At 37.1% G+C, this 24,973-nt stretch overlaps 2 protein-coding genes across 6 annotated transcripts in view; both read left to right on the plus strand.

Moving 5' to 3' along the window:
* Positions 1-1,546: 1,546 nt before the first annotated feature.
* Positions 1,547-24,973, plus strand: part of DBR1 (debranching RNA lariats 1) — a 34,408-nt gene continuing 10,981 nt past the window's right edge. Inside the window, exons 1-10 of one of the 5 annotated variants that reach the window (XM_073899560.1) lie at positions 1,549-1,982; positions 2,566-2,690; positions 4,380-4,460; positions 6,297-6,382; positions 8,059-8,283; positions 10,799-10,879; positions 11,099-11,244; positions 11,743-12,124; positions 20,498-20,576; positions 21,155-21,349. In XM_073899560.1, the coding sequence (XP_073755661.1) occupies positions 1,786-1,982; positions 2,566-2,690; positions 4,380-4,460; positions 6,297-6,382; positions 8,059-8,283; positions 10,799-10,879; positions 11,099-11,244; positions 11,743-12,124; positions 20,498-20,576; positions 21,155-21,225 (1,473 nt within the window). In that variant the 5' untranslated portion in view covers positions 1,549-1,785 and the 3' untranslated portion in view covers positions 21,226-21,349. Of the gene's footprint in view, positions 1,983-2,565; positions 2,691-4,379; positions 4,461-6,296; positions 6,383-8,058; positions 8,284-10,798; positions 10,880-11,098; positions 11,245-11,742; positions 12,818-20,497; positions 20,577-21,154; positions 21,350-21,549; positions 21,639-24,973 lie in introns of those variants that run through there. The other 4 variants (XM_073899570.1, XM_073899550.1, XM_025881754.2 and 1 more) reach the window with 4 other exon arrangements.
* Positions 21,556-24,973, plus strand: part of LOC112831453 (cilium assembly protein DZIP1L) — an 81,379-nt gene continuing 77,961 nt past the window's right edge. The window contains exon 1 of the mRNA XM_025881764.2: positions 21,556-21,603. The gene's annotated coding sequence lies outside the window, so the exon portion shown is untranslated. The remainder of the gene's footprint in view (positions 21,604-24,973) is intronic.

Here is a 24,973-nt window from a genome sequence, read left to right on the forward strand (position 1 = left end):
AGATATGATATATATGTATATATATACATATATATAACACACACACACACACACACACACAATGGAATAGCACTCAACCATCAAAAAAATGAAATCTTACCCTTTCCAATGATGTGGATGGGACCAGAGGGTATTATGCTAAGCAAAACAAATCAATCAGAGAAAGACAGTTATATGGTTTCACTCTTACGTGGAATTTAAAAACAAAACAGAGAATCATAGTGGAAGGGAAGGAAAAATAAAATAAGATGAAATCAGGGAGACAAACCATAAGAGACTCAACTATGGGAAACAAACTGAGGGTTACTGGAGGGGAGGTGGGTGGGGAAGTGGGGTAACTGGGTGATGGGCATTAAGGAAGGCACTTGATGTAATGAGCACTGGGTATTATATGCAACTGATGAATCACTGAACTGTATCTCTGAAACTAATAATACACTATGTTAATTGAATTTAAATAAAATTTAAAAAATCAAATGGAAAAAGTTAAATTTAGCAATGCTGTAAAAAGCATCTTATATATTTAAAAATCCAAATCAGAAGGAAAACATAGTATTAAAAAGAATTGGAAATACTAGATTTCCATTCCTTGCTTCTCTTTTGTTCAGTTTAAGCATAATGGAAGTTATATCTCGTACATTTGAAAGAAATTGCCTGTAAGCCACTCTGGGTACAATGTCTTTCAATGGATTTCTTCCACTTTTCCAGTATTTTCTTATTGTCATGGTCTGTTAACATCTTCTGCTTACTTTTGAATTAATTCTGGCGTCATTTTTTCCTATAATGTTATTTTATGCATTTTTTAAAAATGAGAGATGGATTTGTTACTCTCTGTATTATCTTGATTAGATTACTTTTCTCGATTAAATTGGCCAGTGGTGTTTTGCTTTTTCTGTCTTGGTCACTCATTTTTCAGTTGTTTGATTCTTTTCTCTCCTGGACGTTTTCGAGACATTCTTCTGCTTTCATTGAGCTTGCAGTCTAGTTATGCAAACACCTATTTGGTAGGAAGAAGAAGAGTCCCCGGCCCCTTTAAAAAAAAATAACTGATAATTTTAGAAACTCTTCAGTGGGTAATTTAGAAACCCTCAGCGAGTTTTTAAGTTTTATTTAAAAAAATTATTTTTAGTTTGATGTGTCTTTTAAAAAATCTTTTAATTTCTAGTAAGCTTTCAGGCAATTATCTTTGCCTTGAGAGGTTTGTCCTAGGGAATTAGCCAATCCCACGGTCTCACTTGTTTAGTCTGGCTTAATTTTATCAAACTAAACTACTGTTTCTGGGTCTAAAAAAAATAAACCAACTATTCTGGTTTTGGTTTTTTTAAAAAAAGATTTTATTTATTTATTAGAGAGCGCGAGCGGCAGGCAGAGGGAGAAGCAGACTGCTCACTGAACAAGAGCCCCATGGGGGAGTCAATCCCAGGACTCTGGGAATCCTGACCTCAGCCGAAGGCAGACGCTTAACCGACTGAGCCACCCAGAGTTCCCTCGTTTTGATTTTTATCATCCGTCAGACTGCTAGAATTCAAGAACCTAGAAACACAAGCAAAGCCCCAGCCGATTATAAAGCGCTCTTAAATCCTGTGATTCTTGCCCCTGTCTATCCATCTCTCGCGAGATTTGGAAACCGGAAGTGAATTCTATTTCAGGCGTCTTTTCGAGGGGTGGGCTCAGTCAGTGTTGGCGGGAGCTGAGCGATCAGTGCGCGCTTTGCTGTCCGGCCTGGGCTGGCTCTGGTGTAGGGGCTTGCGGGCAGCGCTCCCCGCCTCGAGCCGAGCCGGTAGGATGCGGGTGGCTGTGGCCGGCTGCTGCCACGGCGAGCTGGACAAGATCTATGAGACGCTTGCGCTGGCGGAGAGGCGCGGCCCCGGGCCGATAGATCTTCTGCTGTGTTGCGGCGACTTCCAGGCGGTGCGCAACGAGGCCGACTTGCGTTGCATGGCCGTCCCGCCCAAGTACCGCCACATGCAGACCTTCTACAGGTGAGCGGCGCGGCCCGGACCTCGTGGGAGAGAACCCGGACTGGATTCGAATTCCCCCCCTTCCACTGACTAGCTGGCTTACTTAGTTACCTTCTTTGTTCACGCTGTGTCTAGGAACGGTTGCTTAGTAAATGTCACTTTTCTCATTTCCTTTCACCTGTCTTGTCTGTTTCCGAAATCGAAGCCTAAGGGAAAAACCTGCAGGAAGAAGCTGACAGGTCAATCTATCTTGTACTTGATAGGACTCTGGGACTGCTTTATTTACTGATCCAGGAGTTTTTATTGGACGCCTGCTTAGTGCTCGTCCGCGTTCTAGAAGCTAAGGTTTAAGAACTGACAAAGTTCTTGACCTCATTGAACGCACTCTGGCTTTGAATCCAAGGTGTCAGCCCCTTCATTCTTAAGGACAAGTATAGGCAATTCGTTTAGAAAGACCTTTTTAATTTTTTATAGTGCGCTCAGATTTTTCCTTTGGATCTTATTTTGCTTTTCTGCTATGCCCAATTTTATAGGCATGAGTTACTGCTTTTCTCTATGCCTGATTTCTGCTATGCCAACTGACAACTTTACCGTTATGTTCTAGGTATTACTCTGGAGAGAAAAAGGCCCCAGTTCTCACAATTTTCATTGGGGGAAACCATGAAGCCTCAAATCATTTGCAAGAGTTACCCTATGGTGGCTGGGTGGCGCCAAACATTTATTATTTAGGTATGTGTTCGTGAGTAATTTTTTTGATTTGTTTGGAATGGAAGAGCCTGTCAGGATTTGTATAATAGTTGGGCAGCATCTTGAGGTGTATAGTTTTTTTGGGAATGCCTCTTAATTTAAATAATTATGAAAATTTAATTAAAACAGTTAATTTAAGTAGGTAATCATGAAAATATGTCCATGCTTCATCTAGTGTTTTAAGCAATATAGATAATATAATGTAGTAGTAATAAATATAGTTGTGAAGGCCTGTTACACTATTTGCAGTCCCTTTATTTTTCTCTTCCTCTATTAAATTAAGAAAACTTAAACTTATTATAATGGAAGTTGTTAGACATACACAAAAATAGAGAATAGTATAATGAGTCTTTGTACCTATTAACCAGCTTCAACAACTATTATCATTCTGCCATCCTTATTTCAACCCCACTCCCCTCCACACTTATTTGTGGGAAGAAGTGACTGGAGTATTGTAAAACAAATCCCAGCCATCAGATTATTTCACCTGTGAATACTTCAGTACATATTTTTAAGAGATAAGGATTTTTAAAAATATCACAGCTACAGTACCATTATTATACTTAACTAAAGTAGCAGTAATTCCCATCATCTGTTGCCTAGTTCATGTTCAGATTTTTGTGATTATCACAAAGAGGTTGGTTTTACAACTGGCTTGTTCAAATAGACTCCAAACCAGGTCCACACATTTCATTTGACTGTCATGATTCTAAAGCCTCTTAGGCTGTAACGGTCCCTTTTTCTCCCCCACCCCATGTTGTTTATTTGTTGAGGAAAATGAGAAATTTGTCTTATAGAATTTCCTGCTTTCTGGATTTAGCTGATTGGAATTTCTCATGTTGTTTAACATGTTCCTTTTATGCTCTGCATTACTTGTAATCTGTGTTTAGATTCACAGCCTGATTATTTTCAGGTTCAGTTTTAGTCCTGTTAGACTATACAGTCCTTTCTTCTCTTTAAGTGTTTATAGTGGGGCGCCAGGGTGGCTCACTCAGTTGAGCATCCAACTCTGGGTTTCGGCTCAGGCCATGATCTCAGCATTGTGAGGTAGAGCCCCACGTTGGTCTCCTTGCTCAGCGTGGAGTCTGCTTGAGAGATTCTCTCTCTCCCTCTGCACCTCCCCTAGCTCGTGCTTTCTTTCCCTCAAATAAATAAAATCTTTATAGCTCTAATGCTGACATCATAATTTAAGAAATGTAATTTCTCTACTTTGTTACTGGTTGATCTTTTGACAGCTGCAATATTGTGAGAAGATGTTTGAGATGGTCAGTCAGAAATGAAGTATTGAAACTGCAGATTCTTTATATCTGTTGACTTTCAGATTTATAATCTATAAATCCATCATAGGACATTTTTCCTTATTTCCCCCCCAACCCACTGTAATATTCGATTAGGTACCAAATTATGTCTGTTTCTCCCTTAACTCACCTAATCTCATTTGTTCCTTCCCTTCTGCTTAGTCTCTTGCCTCTCTGCTTCTAGGCCTCTCCTCCATAGTCTGCCTTATATATTGTTGACATATCACTATGTAAAAGAGTAACTTCATCATGACATTTAATTTTCAAATAATTTTAGGATTGCATGGAGTTCTAGGCCTTTAAACTATTCATTTAGTTAGTAAAGAGATTGCTTCTGCCTATGGTAATTTTATTTAACTGTGTGCTTTTTCAGGTTTGGCTGGGGTAGTAAAATACCGAGGCGTAAGGATTGGTGGCATCTCTGGTATCTTTAAATCTCATGACTATCGAAAAGGTATTATTCTGAGAATTGTTTTTAAACTTTAGAACTTGCATGCTTCAGAGTAACTTAAGCATAATATATAGTTTGACTTTTCATTGGATTTTTTCTCGGAACTATTATTAATTTTTTTAATGAAATTGCATGCTTCAGAGTAACTTAAGCATAATATATAGTTTGACTTTTCATTGGATTTTTTCTCGGAACTATTAGTCTTTTTAATGAAATATTTTATACATAGGAAAATGTTGAGAACACTAGAACATACTATTTATGTATCCGCCATCTAGTTTTATCAGGCCTTTGTATTTTGTGACTTTTAGTTAGGATTTTAAAGAAATGAAACAGTATAGATACAGTCAGAGCTCATTGTTTATCTGTCCTCAGTCCCATTCTTCTCCTTTTATCCTTCCCGTTCCTCACCAAGCAGTCATTCTTCTGAATTTGGTATTTGTCATTCGCTTGATTACGTCATTACGAGTTGTGTAACAGCTTTAAACAGTGTATGATGTAGCATGTTTTAAACTTCATGTGAATGTATCATTTTGCATGTATCTTCCTGCAGCTTGCTTCACTGTTTACTATTTAGTTTTTGGAATCCATGTTGATACATCTCACTCTATTCCTTTTAATTTGTGAGTAGTATTCCATTGTAGAAGTATACTACACTGTACTTATTCATTCCACTGTATCTGAAAAGATTATATCTTGGTTTTCAAGTTAAAGGAATAACTTGGATTCACATTGATTTCAAATTTTTATGAGTTGACAGCTAAAACTTATATCCTCAATGTAACTGTTAAATCCCAAGTCTGTTCCCTGCTGCGCTGTTCCCCATGATTCTAAGCTATTGGCACAGGAGTACGAAAATAGGCCGTCTCCTTCATGGCAAGTGTGGGTGCAAACTGTCCTCCCACTCTTTGGAGGACAGCTGGTAGTCTGTGGAAATTATAAAACCCGGGAGTTCTATTTCCAGGAATGTAATTTACAGATATATTCCATAAGTGCAAAATGATGTGTACACATTTTTTTATTTCAGCCTTGTTTGTAATGACAAAAGGTAGGAACTAATTAACTATATCATGATAAAACAATACAATGTAGTGCTATGAAGCTATTTTTTTTTTAAAAGGAAGAGAAGCAACTCTGTGTGACATATACAAAGAATGCCAAGATAAGTGCAAAAAACAAGGCATAGGACATGTATAAACTGTACTGCCTTTTGTGTAAATAAAAGGAAGGATAAAGAAGTTTGTGTATTATTATATGCATAGTTGATATCCCTGGAATAAAATACTAAAACCTGATTAACACTGGTTGCCTCTAGGTAGTGTTACTGGTGGCTGGGAGGATACCTGCCTCCCATTGTTTTAGCAGCTTTGTAGAGGTAAAACTTACATAGCTTTGGAAGTATACAATTCAGTGATTTTTAGTGACTTTATAGGGTTATGCAACCATCCAGATTTAGAACATTTCTATCATTCCTAAAAGTTTTGTAGTTAATCCCTGCTCCCACCCCAGCCCTAGGCATCATTGGTCTACTCTCTGGAGGAACTCTTCTCATTCCATTCTGATGGTATCTTTTAAATTTTTAAATGATGTGAATAACCAACATATTCCATATTAAATATAATTTAATTAAAAAAATCATAAGCCCCTCAGTTATTTAGATTTATAGTTAGTGATCACTTACTGGTAGAAAATACCAGCATTTTAAGAGCAGTGTCTTCATAAAATTTTTAAGAACCCAAAGCATTAATGACAGACCTCAGCTTTGAAGTGTATGTATATATTTGTATTTGCGCTATTTAAGGGAGTTGAATATAGCTTATTTCTCTTCTTTAATTTAAGGTCATTTTGAGTGTCCCCCTTATAATCCAGCTACAATAAGGAGTATATATCATGTGAGAAATATTGAAGTCTATAAATTAAAACAGGTATGTAAAAAGTACATTATAGCAGACTTGAAAAAATGTTAAAGCAATTCTGTACCAAAGTGTATTTTGATCATTTTGGTATATAACTTCCAAGAAGACTTAATTCAGTATTTCTAAAATTTGGATCTTGAGTTGTTTTTAGGAGGTTCACAGATGAACATTTTTTAATTCTAATGTTACGAATTTATTTTAGGGAGTAATAATAAAATAGAACATCTAATCCATGACTTCAGATATTACTACTTAGGATAAGGCTAAAGAATATCTATTGGCATAAAGTGATATTTTAAAGAAAATATTAAAATATTTTAACTAATGGTATTAAATAGGAAATAAATAGTGGTAAAAATGATAGAGAATATGGTAAAATTGTGAAGGTGGCTTTGGAATACTTGGTTTAACTGGAGAGTAGGCGAAACTAGGTTTTTGTTTGAGAACACATTAAGTGCCTGACACTGGGCTAAGCAGTTTTCACACATGATATTTCATATAATTGCCACACAATTCTGTGAAGTAGGTGTTACTCTGACTTTGTCACATTAAGGATGCGAGGTCAAGGCTCAGATAGGTAAGTCGCCTTCCCCGGGATTTCCCAAGGAGTTAAGGGGTGGAGCCTGCCTGATGCTCTCAGGCCCTTCCCACCATACCCTACAGTCTCTGCAGGAGCATGAGGATGCTTTGCGGGCATTTCTTTAATACCCTACTCATAACAATTCCCTACCTTGAATGCTTTTTCCCTTTTTCCCATTTCAGTCCTACCAGTCTTTGAAGAACCAGCTTAGATACCAGTGTTTTAGTTTTTTGTTTGGTTTGGTTTTTTAAGTAGGCTCCATGCCCAGTGTGGGGCCCAATGTGAGGCTTGAACTCATGACCCCGAGATCAAGACCTGAGCTGAGATTAAGGGTCAGACGCTTAACCAGCTGAGCCACCCAGGTGCCTCACCAGTGCTCTAGTTTAAAGCCATCAGCCTGTTCTGAAATTTCATTGCACTTACTGCCTGAATCAGTTTTTCAGTGTTTAGACATATCTGTCGTATCTTGCATCGTCTTGAACACTTAAGTTATTTTAATTTAGTTTTCCAAGTATTTGTTGCAGATTACTTGAAGGTGTCGGGGATCAGTAAAGTATGGAGTGTATTTTGTGGCCTCCCCATGAAGACACCAGCCACCTTAAATACCTCTACTATAATTTATGTAGTAAACACAGTTTTTTAGGTGTATGCTATATGAGTCCATTGGGGAAAAAAAAGAAATATATACCTTTGGGTTTTACTATATTATTTACATTAGAGATCTCATGAAATCTGGTGTCTCTGTATCTGAAAACAGTTTATTCATTAGAAAGGAAAAGAATGACAGTTACTATATATTTTGGAGGCCCTCTGCCAAAGACCATAGCTGGCTGACAGTCTGATCCCAGTGTATCTCTATGGCCCTGTCTTGCCATGGAAAATAGGGGTGATTTGTGAGGAGAGAGAAAGCAGTTTCTCCTGGCTTAGATGAATGAGCTTAGTATTTCTTAGTGTTTCTGTGATCTTCTTAAATGAAGTTTCCTTAGAATGAATTACAGAGAAATCTAAAGCTCTAAGTGGGCAAATGGTTGTGCGGTAGTGGAGAGAAAGCCGGGGATTGCTTTTGATCTTTTTTTTGAAAGTTTTCTTTCTTTTTCTGTTAAAGCTGAAGCAGCCTATGGACATATTCTTATCTCACGATTGGCCAAGAAAAATCTATCATTATGGAAATAAGCAGCAGCTTCTTAAGACAAAATCTTTTTTCCGACAAGAAGTGGAGAATAACACATTGGGAAGTCCTGCTGCCTCAGAGCTCTTAGAGCACTTAAAACCCACGTACTGGTTTTCTGCACACCTTCATGTGAAGTTTGCAGCCTTGATGCAGCATCAGGTAGAAACCAAAAATATTTATTCTTTCATTTAACAAACACTTACCAGATATGTGTGGGCTAAGGCACTATGGGCACAGTTGTAAATTGAGAGAAAGAGATCAAAGATAACTTTGCTCTTGTGAGTAACTCCGTATCCTTGGGGGGAAGAGACACGCAGGTGATTATAAAATAGTGTAATAAATTGGTGGTGAAAAGTGCCAGGATACCGTGGGAGCACCTCCACCATACTGCACTGAGATGGGGATGCGGACAGGAGATGAAGAGATGGAGAAGGTTTTCCAGAGGAATTGATTATGGCAGGAAGCAGTTGAATCTAGGTAACACCATCCGGGTAGAGCGATCAGTATGTGCAAAGACTGGTGGCCTGAATGCCTGGCGCTGATGCGCACTGGGGGGCTGCAGCAGTCCCTGTGGCTGAGGCAGAGGGAGAGATGAGGCTGGAACGAGATCATAGCTGCCTTCTGGGCCATGCTCTGGAGTTTGGGTTTTAACCGGAATGTAAGGGGGAAAGTTGAGTGATGAAACCAGATTTTCATTTCAGAAAGGTTAGTTTGGTAGCAGTTTTGTGTATGGATTGTAGTAAGTAAATTGGGAGGCATAAAAAGACAAGGTTCTAACCTGCAGTGAAGAGGGAACACAGAGAACGCAGGTCCAGAGAGATTTTGGAAGCAGAATCAGCAGGATTTGGTGACAGAGAGGGACTCCCCGAGTTTTCCTTTGGGAAACTCCTTGGATGATAGTGCTCATTGGAAGGTAGAGAATAAATTTATATTTACAATTAGGCTTTTATGGAAATGGCATGGCTCTCCCTTTCCTCTCCCATTCTCACCAAGCTCTGACTTGCCCCATAAAGTATTCCATAGAGAAACCATTTAGAAAATGCTGGGTTAACAAGGTTAGAGATTTCTTCTCAAAGGCTTCTATAGAATTTCTGAGAGTCTTTAATGTGTTAATGGGCACTGCCTTTCTCCAAGACTGGAATGTGGTGTGCAGTGCTTCCTGAACTTGACCCAACATTTTTCCATGGTGGGGGTACACTTTAATGATGTTCCTCAAATACAGTTTGGAAAGTTCTGTTTGAAAATACTCCTGTAGGCCCTTGCTGTTGTGGGCTTATCCTCACTCCCCAGTTTTACTGGGAGGAGGAGGCAAGGTTACTCCTTTTATTTTCCTTTGGGCCACTGCCGAAGTGATTATTCTCTTTTAATGTCCAAGTCATCGGTTTATATCTCACCTTTTCTACATCTGTGTTACTCTCTTCTGTCTCCTAGGGCTCATGACACTCCTGGATTTTTATTGGAGCATCAGATTTGGTAGTTTCCTCCCCATCCATCTTCTGTTGTCAACGTCAGGGACTTAAATCTCTGAATTAGTACGTTTGATCCCTTTTTCTTAGCTCCTCAACGTCCTCTGACTTTGCCAGTGTTCTGTTTCAGCCCCTTTTTCCAACACCAAAAATCATCTTTCCTCAGAACTGCCCTGCTGCCATCATCTGCCTGTAATCTGTGTGCCTTGCGCCTCTCTTAGTCCCTCACCACCAGTGAACTGAAACCTGGCCCACAGCAGGATGGCCCGTAGCCTGCTTCCTTGTCTGTTTTCCTCCATGTCCCTTACTGTTCTCCCTGAGTCACTTTTTTACTGCATCCAGTATGATCTTCATGTTTTGACCCACTACCTCCTGCCCATGTTTCTTTCTGCCAGTGCATTTTTTTTAATAGTTTCATTGGAGTATAATTTACATAACATAAAATTCACCTATTTAAATGTACAATTCAGTGAGTTTTAGTATATTTCCAGAGTTCCAGATGTTTCCAGAGCAAATATCACATAGCCCAGTTTTAGCACATCTCCAGCACCCCAAAAGATCGTTCGTGTTTGTTTGCTATGAGTCCGTGTTCTCACCCTCAGCCCCAGGCACCCTCTAATCTGCTTTGTGTTTCTCTGGATTTGCCTTTTCTGAACACTTATATAAGTGGGATCAAAAATCTGTAGTCTTTGGCTTGTGGTTTCTTTCCTTTGCTTGTTTTTGAGGTTCATTCATTCAACAGGTTTAGTATTTCTTTCATCTTTATTACTGAACAATATTTCATTCTGTGAATGTATCATACCTGCTTTTGGTGTTGTATCTAAGAGGTCTTTGCCCAGCCCAAGGTTATAAAGATTTTTCCGTATAATTTCTTCTAAAAGTTGTTTAGTTTTAGCTCTGCCAGATTACTTTTAAGCTCTTCTGTTATCATTAACCTTTGCGTTATGTGCTTTAACAGTATCAATATTATCATCAGCATTTGTGTCTGCTTTGACTTTTGTAAGGAAGTTGAAGTCCAGAGAGTTTAAGTGCCTTGCCTGTCATTACACAAGTGTTTATAGAACTAACTTATTTTGGAACAGTGACAGTTGTTGCTTTGACTCACGACTTAGGGATATGTTTAATAAAGATTGTTTCCATCCTATTCTGTGTATGAATTAATTGTGATATTTTAACATTTTTTCTTAAATCATGGTTCATATTTCTAGGCCAAGGATAAAGGACAGACAGCCAAAGCAACCAAATTTTTAGCCTTGGACAAATGCTTACCACATAGAGACTTTCTTCAGGTAAAAAGAAAATGAAATAACTTTGTGATAGTTTTGCTCTTCCAGTGATTAGAAAAATATTAATTTTCCCTTTAGAATTTATTTATGCTCTATAATTTATGTATTCTGAGAATTCTTTGGGAACACTTAAGTTACGTGTTTGTTAGCTATTAAGTTGGAAATTCTTAGAATATTAAAAATAGAAAGGCATTCTTAAAATAACTGATTTCTTTTCTATAGGTAATAGAAATAGAACATGACCCCAGTGCTCCTGAGTACTTAGAGTATGATATTGAATGGCTCACTGTTCTCAGGGCTACTGATGATCTTATTAATGTGACTGAGCGCCTCTGGAATATGCCTGAAAATAATGGCCTGCATACAAGGTAAGTCTGACCTTATTTAGGATTTGCTCTCTCTGTTGCGTGCCCAATTTTTGTCCCCTCCACCTTTTTCTTTTCTTTTCCTTTTTTTTTTTAATCAAGGAAATTATTGTTAAATGAGTGTCAGAGTAATTCAGGGTTTACTGACTGATATGGAAAACTACAAATTTTGCATCAAGGGATATAAAAATGGATGGTGGGAATACCAACCCAGATAAGTTTATAAATGAATAAGCATGTGTAAAACTAACTATAATATAGTGGAGATTTGGTTAACACATTAAAGTAATTTGTACTTGTTTTAGAGTGTGAGTTAAGTTTTTTCTAAGAATTGTTTTTATTTCAAAATGGTCCTTTGGCAAATTAACTATAATTTTGTTAGATGGAATTTTTATATATGGTTTCTGTTTTATCCTTGCCCATGAAGTCCATAGTTAGATTTCATCTTTTATTGTCTGAGGCTGATAAAATGTAAAAAGCTATTGTTTTGGACTTTTGTAGGTGGGATTATAGTGCAACAGAAGAAGCTATGAACAAAGTATTGGAAATACTGAATCATGACCTCAAAGTTCCATGTAACTTTAGCATAACAGCTGCTTGTTATGACCCTAGCAGGCCACAGACACAAATGCAGTTGGTTCATAGGATCAATCCTCAAACTACTGAATTTTGTGCCCAACTTGGCATCACTGACATGAATGTCAGGCTTCAGAAGGCCAAGGAAGAACATCACTTGTGTGGTGAATTTGAAGAGCAGGATGACATGGAGAGTAATGACTCTGGAGAAGACCGTAGTGAATATAACACAGATACATCTGCCCTGTCCTCTATTAATCCAGATGAAATAATGTTAGATGAAGAAGAGGAAGATGAAGATAGTATTGTAAGTACACATAGTGACATGAATACACCATCTGTAGAACCTTCTTCTGATCAAGCTTCTGACTTCTCTGCAAGCTTCTCTGATGTCAGGATCTTGCCGGGTTCCATGGTTGTATCTTCTGATGATACATTGGGTTCCCCGGATGGCAGAGAGGGGAAACTTGGTGAGGCTCTGGAGTCAGGGGATGGAAATGACTTAGAGTTGCCATTGAAGAGGCTGAGTGATGAACATGAACCTGAACAAAGAAAAAAAATCAAGAGGAGGAATCAAGCCATCTATGCTGCAGTGGATGATGATGATGCAGCATAAGACAATTTACTTTCTTAGTGTTATATGTAGATATGTGATTTTTGAGACCATATTTTTAGAGTTGGATTTTTGACTCAAGATTTAACTTTGTAATAATGAAGTTACTTCAGAGAATTTTAGTTAGGTATTAACTTTGTCTTTAGTCCTTTGTATATTTCAGATAAAAATATTAAAATTTCATATATTTACTTGATCGAGTATCTTTTTTTTGAAGATGTATATTGTTCACTTTCATTTTTTCCAGCAAGCACTTATTGAATACCTACTTTGTACCAGCCACTCTTCTGTAAAATGGCACTAGAAAGACGAGTAGGACAGGGATTTTTACCTTCAAGGAGTTACTACCACTGTGAATATTTTGATGTATAAAATATGGCATATTTATATTTTGTTTTGCAAAGTCATTACTACATGTGTAATTTTGTATGCTTTCTTTTTATTTGTTATAAATATTTTCCCTGGTGTGCTCTTAATGTCTGTCAAATATAATTGAAGTTGAAGATGGTAGATAAGGTTTCAGGAAATAAATTCCTTTAAATACTAAACATTGGTAAATATAAAATTTTACACTTACTTGCTGAGATTCATGCAACCTTGTAGACTTTGGCGTATTTTAGCTTTAGCTTTAATTTTAAAGTAGCTATAGTAACTGTGTACAGGTCATTTTGGACACAGTTCAGCTTAGTATTAATTACTAGTAGGGATTGAGTTGCACAAAATCTGCCCCTTTGCTGTTATGGATTGCTAGTAGTAGAATATTTTTAAAGATCCACATGGAAAAACTATACTTCCATCCCGTCTCTGGTTAAAATGTCTGGGCCGCCTGAGGAGATGGTTGCCCTGTGCTTGGAGCAGTAGCCATGAATTCAGACTGTTCTAGGATGTCATCATTCCATAGTAGTCCACATCCAGGGGCCGGTCTAGGAGAATGATTTGGCAGTTGGCTTCCATCTTGTCAGCATCTGACTTGAAGAAGGTCGAGCACTTTATCTTTATTGCCGTCTATTTTCTTTACTTTCTTTTTTGAGTTGAATATTTACTTATTTTAATTTTCATTATTTACATAAAGTATTTAAAAGCTATAGATTTCCCCCATCACTGATTTAATGGAATCCCATAGTTCTGATATTTAGGTCCCTCCCCCGAAATTCTTTAATAAAGATAAATAAAAGCAGAAAGTAATTAGATGTAAAACAAGTACAGAGTTCATAAAAAAACAAACAGTCCTTTAGCTTTCTCAAGAAAGAAAGCACAAATGCCATAAATAAATAAAAGGGAGAAATAGCCAGTAAAATGGTACTCAAACAAACATAGGATTACAAATAAATTTGATAAATGATGACTTTCCTAGAAAAATAGAATTCACTGAAATTCATCTTACTGAAGGTGGAAAGTGACAAAAATTTCCACAGAAGGAATAGAGAAGGTTATCAAAGAATTAACTCCCACAAAAAAGCGCTTGGCCCAGATGGTTTCAGGAGGAAAGTACCAAATAATCCCTAATGTTAGGTAAACTTACAAAATGTAGAAGAATGAAGGAAAGTTTAGTTTTCTTTTTATGAAGCAAGAATAATGTTGATACCTAAATCTGATAAAGATTGTACAAAAAAACCCACAGACCAATCTCACATATGAATATTGCTGCAAAAGTCCTAAATAAATATTAGTAAACAATCTATAGCACATTTTAAGGTGATTTAGCATGACTGATACAAAGATGGTTCAGTATTAGGAAATGTGTTCATACAACTTGCATAGTAGTAGATCTAAGAACAAACATCATAGTTTTCTCTATGGATGATGAAAAGACCTTTGGCAAAATTCAACACCCATTTCTGATTTTTTAAAAAGTAAAATGTAGGGGTACCTGGGTAGGCTGAGTTGGTTAAGCTTCCAACTCTTCGTTTCCGCACAGGTCATGGGTCTTGAAATGGAGCCCCATACTGTTGGGCTCCGTGATCAGCGGGGAGTCTGCTTGAAGATTCTCTCCCTCTTCCCCTCCCCCCTCTTTAAAAATAAATACATCCTTAGGGAAAAAAATCTAGCATCTTGTGTAATGGGGGTACACTATTGGCATTCTCATCAAAGGAAAGTAAGCAGAAAGTCAAGGAAGGAGACAGGGTATCAGGTACCTCCATTTTAACATTGTATTGGTGTAAAGAACAAAACAATTAGACAAAAGAAAACAATGAGGGAAATCAAGATTGCAAAGGAAGAGGCAAATACATACAGATGACCTGAATGTTTAGGTGGAAAACACAAGAAAATCAAAATTAAAACTAATACAGCACAGTAATAAGTAATACAGCAGGGTAATAAGATAAAAATTAGCATACAAAGCAATAGCTTTCACATACACAATTACCAATGACTGGTGTGACACAATATCAAAAAGAAATACTTAACAAGAAATGTGCAAACCCTGTAATGAGGAAAACCTTAAAATACACCCCAAAATTGGGGCACGTGGGTGGCTCAGTGGGTTAAGTGACTGCCTTCGGCTTGGGTCATGATCCCAGGGTCCCAGGATCGAGCCCTGCTTCTGGCTCCCTGCTCAGCGGGAAGCCTGCTTCTCCCTCTTCCACTCCCCCTTCTTGTGTTCCCTCTCTCGCTGTGTATCTCTCTGTCAAACAAATAAATAAAATCTTAAAAAAAAAATACACCCCAAAATGCAAAAGTAGACTTGAACTAATGGAAACATCTCTTATTCTTGGATAAACATTTTAAAGATGCCAATTCTTCCCAAGTTAATATGTAAACTTAACATGACCCCAATCAAAATATCAATACATGGTTTTGTTTTTTGTTTGTTTTCCTGGAGCTAGACAAATTACTTTTAAAGTTCATGTGGATAAATAATTTAGAACAGACAGGAATGCACCCCCCTCCCCCACCAAAGAACAGTAGATTATGCTGGCCATATCAGCTATTAAAACACTATAAAAGCTCTATAATTAAAGCAATGTAGTATTGGGTTCATGAATGGACAGACCGATGGAACAGAAATACCAAAAATAGGCCCAAACAAATGGAAAATTTTAGCCTATGATTTAAGTGGCATCTCTAATCACTGAGGAAAAAGATGATATTTTAAATGAATAGGGTTTGATCTCTGGATATCCATTTGGAAGAGAAAAAACTTGTATATATATATATATAAATGTTTTATAATGTTCATGTATATATGTAATAATATATATTATGTATATAAACTCCAAATAGACCAAACTTATAAATGTGAAGAATGAAACAAATAGCCTATGAAAACCTGGGTAGGGGCACCCAGGTGGCTCCATTGGTTAAGCTTCTGACTTGGTTCTGGCTCAGGTGGTGATCTCAGGGTCGTGAGATGGAGGGGGGTCTTGATCAGAGCGGTAAGATAATGAGAGTCACTGGTGCTCCTTGGTTGCCCCACCAGCACCCTGACAAAACTGTCGAGTAGTTTCTATTTGACACCCTTGGAATTGCTCTTTTCTATGTGTAGGGTTTCAGCCTTCCTTTCATCTTCTAATCCCCATCTCCTTAACTCCTTCCAGTAAATTCCCCTCTTGTTTAATTTAGCCAGCCAGTTTTGGTGCTTGCAGCCAAAATACCCTGAATGATACGTATGCTCCTGAGTGTTAATGAGCTTGTAATTGGAATAGGGGAGGAAAAGGCAAGATAAGAAAATTATGGTCCTCATCTATTATGATTTTCTTCAATTCTTATTTATCAGCTTAGGCCATTCATTTATTCATTCAAGAAATATTTATTGAGATAAATACATCCCAGGCACTATGCCAGGGATACAATAGTGAGAAAAATCTGCTCCTTCATGGAGCTTATAGTACAATGAGGGAAATTAATATTAATAAAATAATCACCTCAATTATGAAATTCCAACTATAACAGTGTGGCAAGTGAGAGGAATATGGTACCATAGGAGGAAACCAAAGGGGCATTTGATTCACAGTTATTGTTTAATATAATACCAGAGGTCTTGGTCAAAGCTATAAAATAAGAAAATAAGAGAGATAGAGGTTGGAGAGGAAACATCATTATTTGCAGGCCATCTGTATGTAGATCACTTGTATAGAAAGGATAAAAAAGCAAAATAAAAAGATTCATAGAAATAAACAAGGCCAACAAAAGTTTGTAGGTAGAAAGACAATCTCAAAAATCAGTAGCATTTTTCTCAAATAGCAATAACTAGTAGGAAGAAAATGATAGAAACAACAACAACACAACAACAAAAATAGGAATATTTCTGGAAATTAATTTATCAAAAAATTTGCAAGACTTTGATAAAGAAAAAAAACTGTATCAAGGAAATAATTTAACATTTAAATAAATGAGAAAATAGTCCAGGATTCTGGATGTGATGGCTTAATATTTTAAAGGTGTTAATTGTTGCCAAATCAACAAATACCAATGATCACAAACCACCTAGGAGAAAGTGTGGACTCTGATCTTAGTAATTTAACAAATCTGGAAAGTTAGATTTTAATATAAAATTTAGTAGTGATATTATGAAGAAGATTCAAAATCAGTTCCTAAAAGTACATAAAAGTCTGGTAACAAGAAATAGCATTGTGAAATATTGATATGACCCCTATTTTTATTTTTAATATCTCAACTCCAATATCTCAAAGAACTTCAAAACAGTTGATTTCCTTTGTCCATTTTTGGACTTCTCTGTGGATTGACTTATTGAATCCAAAGCAGGAAGTTCCTAGTGATTTCATGAGTTCTTCATTAGTAATTGTATTAAACTTCTGAACTCTCTTGATAAATCCGTGTTCATCAGTCATTGTTGGGATACCCAATTATTCTTCCTTAAATTTAATTTTTTTGGAATTGCTTACATATTCACATGGTGCAGAATTCTAACAGTACAAGGTACATCCAATGAAAGATCTCTGTCCCGTCTCTGTCTGCCAGTCACTCAGTTCTTCCTAGGGTTAACCAACATTATCAGTTGAATTTCTTTTTCCTCCTCTCTTTTTTTTTTTTAATTTTTTTATTGTTATGTTAATCACCATATATTACATCATTAGTTTTTGATGTTTCCTCCTCTCTTTTGAGAAGGGTAGTGGCAATCCACACATTCTCTTCTTTACTGTGTTTTTTTTAAAACACTTAAAATATATATCTTGGAGATGAGTCTATGTCTGTATATAAAAGCCTTCCTTGTTTTTTTATAGATGCATACTATTCCATTGTATAGATGTATCTTAATTTATTAAACCAATTTATTAAACCAGTCCCTTCTGATGGGCATTAGGTTATTTCTAATCCTTTGAAAATAAAAACAATGAAAATGAATTGTAATAATACATTTATTATGTATTATAAATAATAATTTATTTATATATTGTATAATATATAATAATAAAATTGCTGGGCACAGGGTATATTGGTTTATCATTTCAACAAATATAGCTTAACTGTTCCCTGCTGAGGGTGTACAAATTTATGCTCCCAGAAATGTGTTAGAGTGATTGCTTTACCACACTTTTTGGGCATTTGCTCATCTGAGAGGTAAAAACATCTCATGGTAGCTTTAATCATCTTATTATGTAAGGATGAGTGTCTTCATATATTTAAAAATATTTGTATTTCTTTTATTGTGCACTGCCTGGTCATAGTTCTTGCCTGATTTTCTATGGGAATGAAGTTTAATTTCTTACTGATTTTTAGGAGTTATGTAATAGGCAATTTATAACTTTGCTATTTGATTGCTTCTGACTATTAAGGAGTCAGTGGTTACTGCATCTTTAGGTATTTTTATAAAAAAATTATAAAATAATTAAAACACAGCATCAGAACACACCCAAGACAAATGTATCATTACTGAATTATTATAAGGTGAACATCTCTGTAACCGCCACCCAGGTCACCCAGGTGGCTAGAAAGTTGCCAATTACCCCAGAAATCCATCCATATGCCCCATTATGATCTCAACACCCTCCATTCCTCCAAAAGTATCCATTATCCTGTATTTTATAGTAATCACTTTCTTGTGTTTCTTTAGAGCTTTTCACTTTGGGCAATCCTAGACTCTATAGTTTTGTCCTGACCATTCAAAAAATTGCAATGTCTTTAAAGGGTCTTTTAATCTTTAGGACTCCTCTCCATTTTTTCTTTTCTTTACACCTTTTCAGATGGCAATTTCGGGACTTTTGTGTAGTTTTCCATAGTCTAGATTTTGCTCTTGGTGCAGTTCAACACATTCCTCTGCCCTCTGTATTTGCTGCAAACTGGCAGCTGGAGCCAGACGCTTTATCAGACTTAGATAAAATCCCTTTGAAAAGACCATAGGTGGTGCTGTGTTCCTTCATCAGGAGGCACACAATATCTGGTTTTCTTTCTTTTTGTGACATTAGCAGCTTTTGATGCCCAATGTCTAGAACAATTAGTTTATTGGGAGTTGTAAAATAAGGATATTCTAATTCAATAACTTATTTTTCATTTATTCATTGAAATACTTGATATATATTTGTAAGGTGGAGTATTTTTATAAGAATTCTGTTTCTATAGTCAATAACCAATAGTTCAACTTTATTTGGGAAATATAGGATAAAAATTTGATTCTTTCTAAGTTCTTAGACTGTGAATTGAATCCCTATCACAGTTCAAAACTGGCCAATTATTTTTTAATCATTATGAAGCTATGGATTTAAACATATTTGAAGAGTTTCAGTCAGTTGCACTTAGGCCTTTTAAAGCTAAGAGTGTTATATTTTTGCTCAATAGAAATCCCTTCAATTTGGCTTCTGAATCATTTTCACATGAGCCTAGTAGCTTTCTTTATCTGGCGTGAAAGATATATTCTTGACTTATCTTGTACTTTTTTCCTGCCCCAGGCATGGAATGGACGATTTCCCCATAAAAGCCTTTGTTTCTCTTAGTGAAACATGATATTTCAAAATCACAATCTGGGTACAAGGATTGCTAATTGCTACCAAGGATTGGTCGTTGTTTCTAGGTTTCTTCAATGGACAGAGCTAGGAAAAGTACACACACACAGAGACATGGACACATACAACAAAATACTTCATAAGTTTATACCGATATTTCCAATGAAAATTCAGGACTACAGGATCTTTACTTAACCTCTTCTATATTACATCAATACCTCCTAGCTTTTACACGGGAAATCTTGATTTCAAGGACCTAGAGTACTAAATAGAATTACAATCACCTATAATCACTCATTTACTTTAGCCTCTATTACACATACACAAATCTCAGAGTACTACAATTACTGAGAATAGTCATTTTTTGCATATGTGCGATTTTCTCCCCACTTTGGTTTTTGACTATTGATGTGGTTAACTTTAAGTCTCTCATCTTATCATTTTTCTCTATTTCTCTCATCTGTATTTTGTACCCCTTTTCTTCCTTTTCTGGCTTCTTTTAGATGAATTGAATTTTTTTTATGATTTGATTTTATCTCCTCTGTTGACTTATTAGCCATAAACTTTGTGTTATTTTAGTGGACACTTTAGGGCTTATAGTATACATCTTTGTTGGGAAAGGTCACCGAAAAGACCTGACCACCAGTTGACCTGTGAGCTGGACCCAGGCAATGGGAAGATCCTCACCTCCTCCCCTGTCCTTGGAATGTGGGTTCTGCTTGTCTTTCCCATTCCCAGTGGCTGCTCCAAGGACATAGCCTTGAAATAATGATGTGGTGTTGAGACCACCTGCACAATATATGTGACTGTACTCAGTTAAGGGTACAGACTGTACCCACGTCTCTCCATATACATTTAAAAAAATTTTTTTTATTGTTATGTTAATCACCATACATTACATCATTAGCTCTTGATGTAGTGTTCCATGATTCATTGTTTGTGCATAACATCCAGTGCTCCACACAGAACGTGCCCTCCTTAATACCCATCACCAGGCTAACCCATCCCCCCACGCCCCTCCCCTCTAGAACCCTCAGTTTGTTTTTCAGAGTCCATCGTCTCTCATGGTTCGTCTCCCCCTCCGACTTACTCCCCTTCATTCTTCCCCTCCTGCTATCTTCTTCTTTTTCTTTTTTCCTAACATATCTTGCATTATTTGTTTCAGAAGTACTCCATATACATTTTAAGACATGGCGGGCGGATTCCTGGATCCACTTGTCTTGCTGCAGCCCAAGACAAGCCTTGTACATAAGTTCCCTTTGCTTATCAAAACTGCTACCTACCAACCTGGAGTGGCCTGCCTCTTCCTTTTGTCTCTCCCTGCCCTCTGCATTTGGGGGCCAATTTCAGATTACACCTGGAATGCTCCCCAGAGGGTTGCAAACCAACAGTCTTTTACGTTATGACAGCTTACCTTCAAGTGTTAGTATACCATTTCACATACAGTGTAGGAACCTTACAAGAATATTTTCCCATTGCTTCCCCTTACACCTTTATGCTATTTCACCATTCAGTTTGTTTTTATATATGCTACAAACTCCATACTGTATTATTTTGATTTTTATTTAAATAGTGACATATTTTAAAGGGATTGAAATAATAAGAAAAATACTTGTATATTTATTCACATTGTTACTATTTTTTTTAAAAAGATTTTATTTATTTATTTGACAGAGTGCACTCCTGAGAGAGCACAAGCAGGGGGAGTGGGAGAGGGAGAGGGAAAAGCAGGCTCCCCACTGAGCAGGGAGCCCACCGTGGGGTGTCACCATTTTTTAAATAAATAAATTTATTTATTTATTAAATTTATTCATGTTTTTAGTAATTTCTACATCCAACATGGGGCTCGAACTCATGACCCTGAGATCAAGAGTCCCACGCTCTTCTGACTGAGCCAACCAGACGCTCCCCCATATAGTTATCATTTTTGATGTTCTTCATTCCTTCGTAGAGTTCCATATTTCCTGGTATAACTTTTCCCCTGCCTCAAGACCTCATTTAACATTTCTTGTAGTGCAGGTCCTCTGGTGATTAATTCTTTCAGCTTCTATATGGCTAAATAAAACAAAACAAAAAAAGAACAATGACTTTATTTTGCCTTCAATTTTGAAAGATATTTTCACTGGGGATAGAATTCTAGGCTTAAAAGTGTGCTTGTTTTTGTTTTTGTTTCGTGGTTGAGTATTTTAAAGTGTTACTTTACTGTTTCTTTTTTAGATTGTTACTGACAAGAAATCTAGGATCATTCTTATCTTTGTTCCTGTATGTAATGTGAGTTTTTCTTTCTTTGATTGCCTTTAACATTTTCTCCTTATCCCGGGTCTGAGCAATTTGGTTACCATGGACTTGCTGTAGTTTTCTTCACGTCTCTGTGCTTGGGGTTAGCTGACCTTTTGAATCTGTGGCTTTGTAATTTCCATCAAATTGGAAAACATTTTGGCTATTATAATTTTTTTTATAAAAAAATATAAAATTATTATTTTCTCTGTCTCCATTGTCTGCCCTCTTTTTGTGGGGGCTCCAATTACACATATATCAGGAACTTGAAGATATTGCACAGTTCACTGATCCTCTGTTCATTTTTAAAGATTCTTTTTTTCCCTCTGTGTTTCATTTCGGATGCTTCATGTTGTTATGTCATCAACATTTCTACTGCTATGTCAAGAACATTCTTTTCTTGTGCAATGCCAAATCTGCCACTACTCCCACCAAACTGTTTTTCATCTCTGACGTAGTAGTTTTATCTCTAGAAGTTTCGTTTGGGTCTTTTTTATCCTTCTATGTCTCTTCTTAGCTTTCTTGAACATACATAATATTTTTATAAGAACTGTTTTAATATCTTTGTTGGTTAATTCTAACATATGTCAGTTCTGGGTTGGTTTTCAGTTGATTGAGTTTTCTTTTCCTTTTCATTATTGCTTGTCTTTTCTTGCTCCTTTGCATGTCTGGTAATTTTTGATCAGATGTGAGACACTATGGATTTTACTTTGTTGGGTGCTTGATGTTTTTGTTTTCCTATAAATATTCTTGAGCTTTGTTCTGGGACTCAAGTTACTTGATGCTTTTAGGTCTTGCTTTTAAGATTGGTTAGGCAGTATCAGAGATGTGTTAGTGTAAGGTTAATTTTTTTCCCCCTAGTACTGAGATAAGGGCCTTCTGAGTTCTCTACCCAATATCTTATGAATTATGAAGTTTTTCAACCTGACTGCTGGGAACAGGCACTATTTCTGGCCCCGTGTGACCCCAGGTACACTTCCTCTAATCCTTGCTGATGGTTCTTTCTTTAACCTCAGATTGTTTCCTTACACATTGCTCAATTATTTCCCTGATGAATTCTCAAGGATGACTCTCTGTCGGTCTCCAGAGTTTTTGCTCTGTGAAGCTCTCTCCTCTCCAACACTCTGCTTACCTCAATCTTCCTAGAATCTCAGCTTGTCTTTTCAATGCAAGGAGTTTGTGGGTTCTGCCTGGGCTCCCCAGTCCCCACACTGAGGCCTTGAAATCCCCCTGTGGCAGGAAGCTGGGGCAATCAGAGGGCTCACCTTGTTTGTTTCCCATCTTTCAGGAATTACTGTCCTTCATTGTCTGATGCACAGTGTCTTGAAAACCATTGTTTCATATATTTTGTCTATTTTTGTTGATATGTTTTTGTACATTTTGTGGATTTTTTGACAATTTTTTTTGTTTGTGTATTTTGTGAATTTTTTGTTTCAGGTAAGAAACAGGTATTCTGGTGTTCTGCCTTCCTGAAAGTGGAATTCCGTATCCTGTACATTTTTGTTTCCATTCCTCTTGGTATCTCCTCAGTGTACAGCTCCGTGCTGGAGAGGAGGCCTGGTTGTTTGATTTCCAGAACTCACAGAGGCTCAGGGTATTCTAACCTCTTCGGATTTTACTATGGGCCCCTTGCCCTCATCCACTACTACATTGGACAAAGCCCTTCCGTCTCAATGATGCCACACTCTCCAGCAAATATCTATTGGATATTTTGAGTTTCTCCTGTTCTCGGGTCTGGTTACTTCTGTCTGCTTTCTCCAGCACAGAAGATGAGACCATGGAGTTCTTGAGGCTATTGATGGATCATTGGCATCCACTTGTATTTTGAGATTTAGGGAGATGCCCTGTCACCTAGTTTTGTTGTAAATGTTACCTGTGGGATTTTGTTTTATAATTTAATTGTTCTTCCTGCTTTTACATGGGGATTTGGAGAGATTCAAAAATTATGCTGCTGTTGTCATTTTTCCAGAATCCTGCTGAAATTTCTCAGGAAACATTTATGTGCTTACCTCATTATGCATTTCTTTTGGATAATCATTTTTACTAATAGTTTGTGTTTTCTTCCTCCTAAATAATTTAAATTCTTCTATTTTTCCCCCCTGGAAAGCTGTGGCTGTGTCTTTCTTTTTTCTCTGTCTCCTCTTCCTTCTCTTCCTTTTCCTTTTAAATTTTTTTTCCGAGAATAGGTTCCATCCAACCACACTTTTGGCCTGTTTTTTAAAGGATTTATTTGAGAGAGAGAGGAGAGAGCATGAGTGGGTGGAAGAGCAGAGGGAGAGATTCTCAAGCAGACTCCCTGCTGAGCACAGAGCCCCAATGTGGGGCTCCATCTCAGGACCCTGAGATCGTGACCTTAGCCAAAACCAAGAGTCAGATGCTCAATTGACTGAGCCACTGAGCTGCCCCTTTACCTCTTTTTGTTTTTTTTTTTTAATCTCTCCATTTCTATCAGTTTATTCTATTGCTAAGCATTTCACCATCGCCTCTATGGTCATTTTGTCCTGCCAAGTGCAGCTGCTCCAAAAGCATGTGGGGAAATCAGAGAAGGGAGCAGTCCTTCAATATCTACACAGGTTAAGACCTACTTAAAAAGCCAGGGGAATTTAAGAACCACAGGTATAGGAAGAGAACAATTGACCAGTGCAAGAAAAGAGAAAACTCAGAGATATATGAGGGCACAGATGGTGACTTGCTATATGACAGCGTTGGCGTCACAACCCCATGGAGGAAGAATGAACTGTTTTGTAGATGATGTTGAGGAAACTGGTTCACTATAGGGAGAAAAAGAAAAATCAGTCTTCACATCTCACCATGAACAAACAAATGGATGAATAAACTTAATGTGAGCTATGAAATTATAAAGAAAAAAAGAAAAAAATTGTAGAATATCTTTGTGACTTAGGAATGAGGAAGGTCTTCTTCAATACACCTCCCAAACACAAATCATTCAGCAGAATAACTGTTGTATTTATTGCATTAAAATAAGAATATTTCTTTTTTTCTTTAAATTTTTTATTGTTATGTTAATCACCATACATTACATCATTAGTTTTTGATGTACTGTTCCATGATTCATTGTTTGTGCATAACACCCAGTGCTCCACACAGAATGTGCCCTCTTTAATACCCATCACCAGGCTAACCCATCCCCCCACGCCCCTCCCCTCTAGAACCCTCAGTTTGTTTTTCAGAGTCCATCGTCTCTCATGGTTCGTCGCCCCCTCTGACTTACTCCCCTTCGTTCTTCCCCTCCTGCTATCTTCTTTTTTTTTCTTAACATATATTGCATTATTTGTTTCAGAAGTACAGATCTGTGATTCAACAGTCTTGCACAATTCACAGAGCTCACCATAGCACATACCCT

Source organism: Callorhinus ursinus, unplaced genomic scaffold (genome assembly GCF_003265705.2).
Source record: "Callorhinus ursinus isolate GAN/ISIS: 27379988/994484 unplaced genomic scaffold, GSC_fseal_2.0 scaffold1, whole genome shotgun sequence".
Taxonomy (NCBI): Eukaryota; Metazoa; Chordata; class Mammalia; order Carnivora; family Otariidae; genus Callorhinus; species Callorhinus ursinus.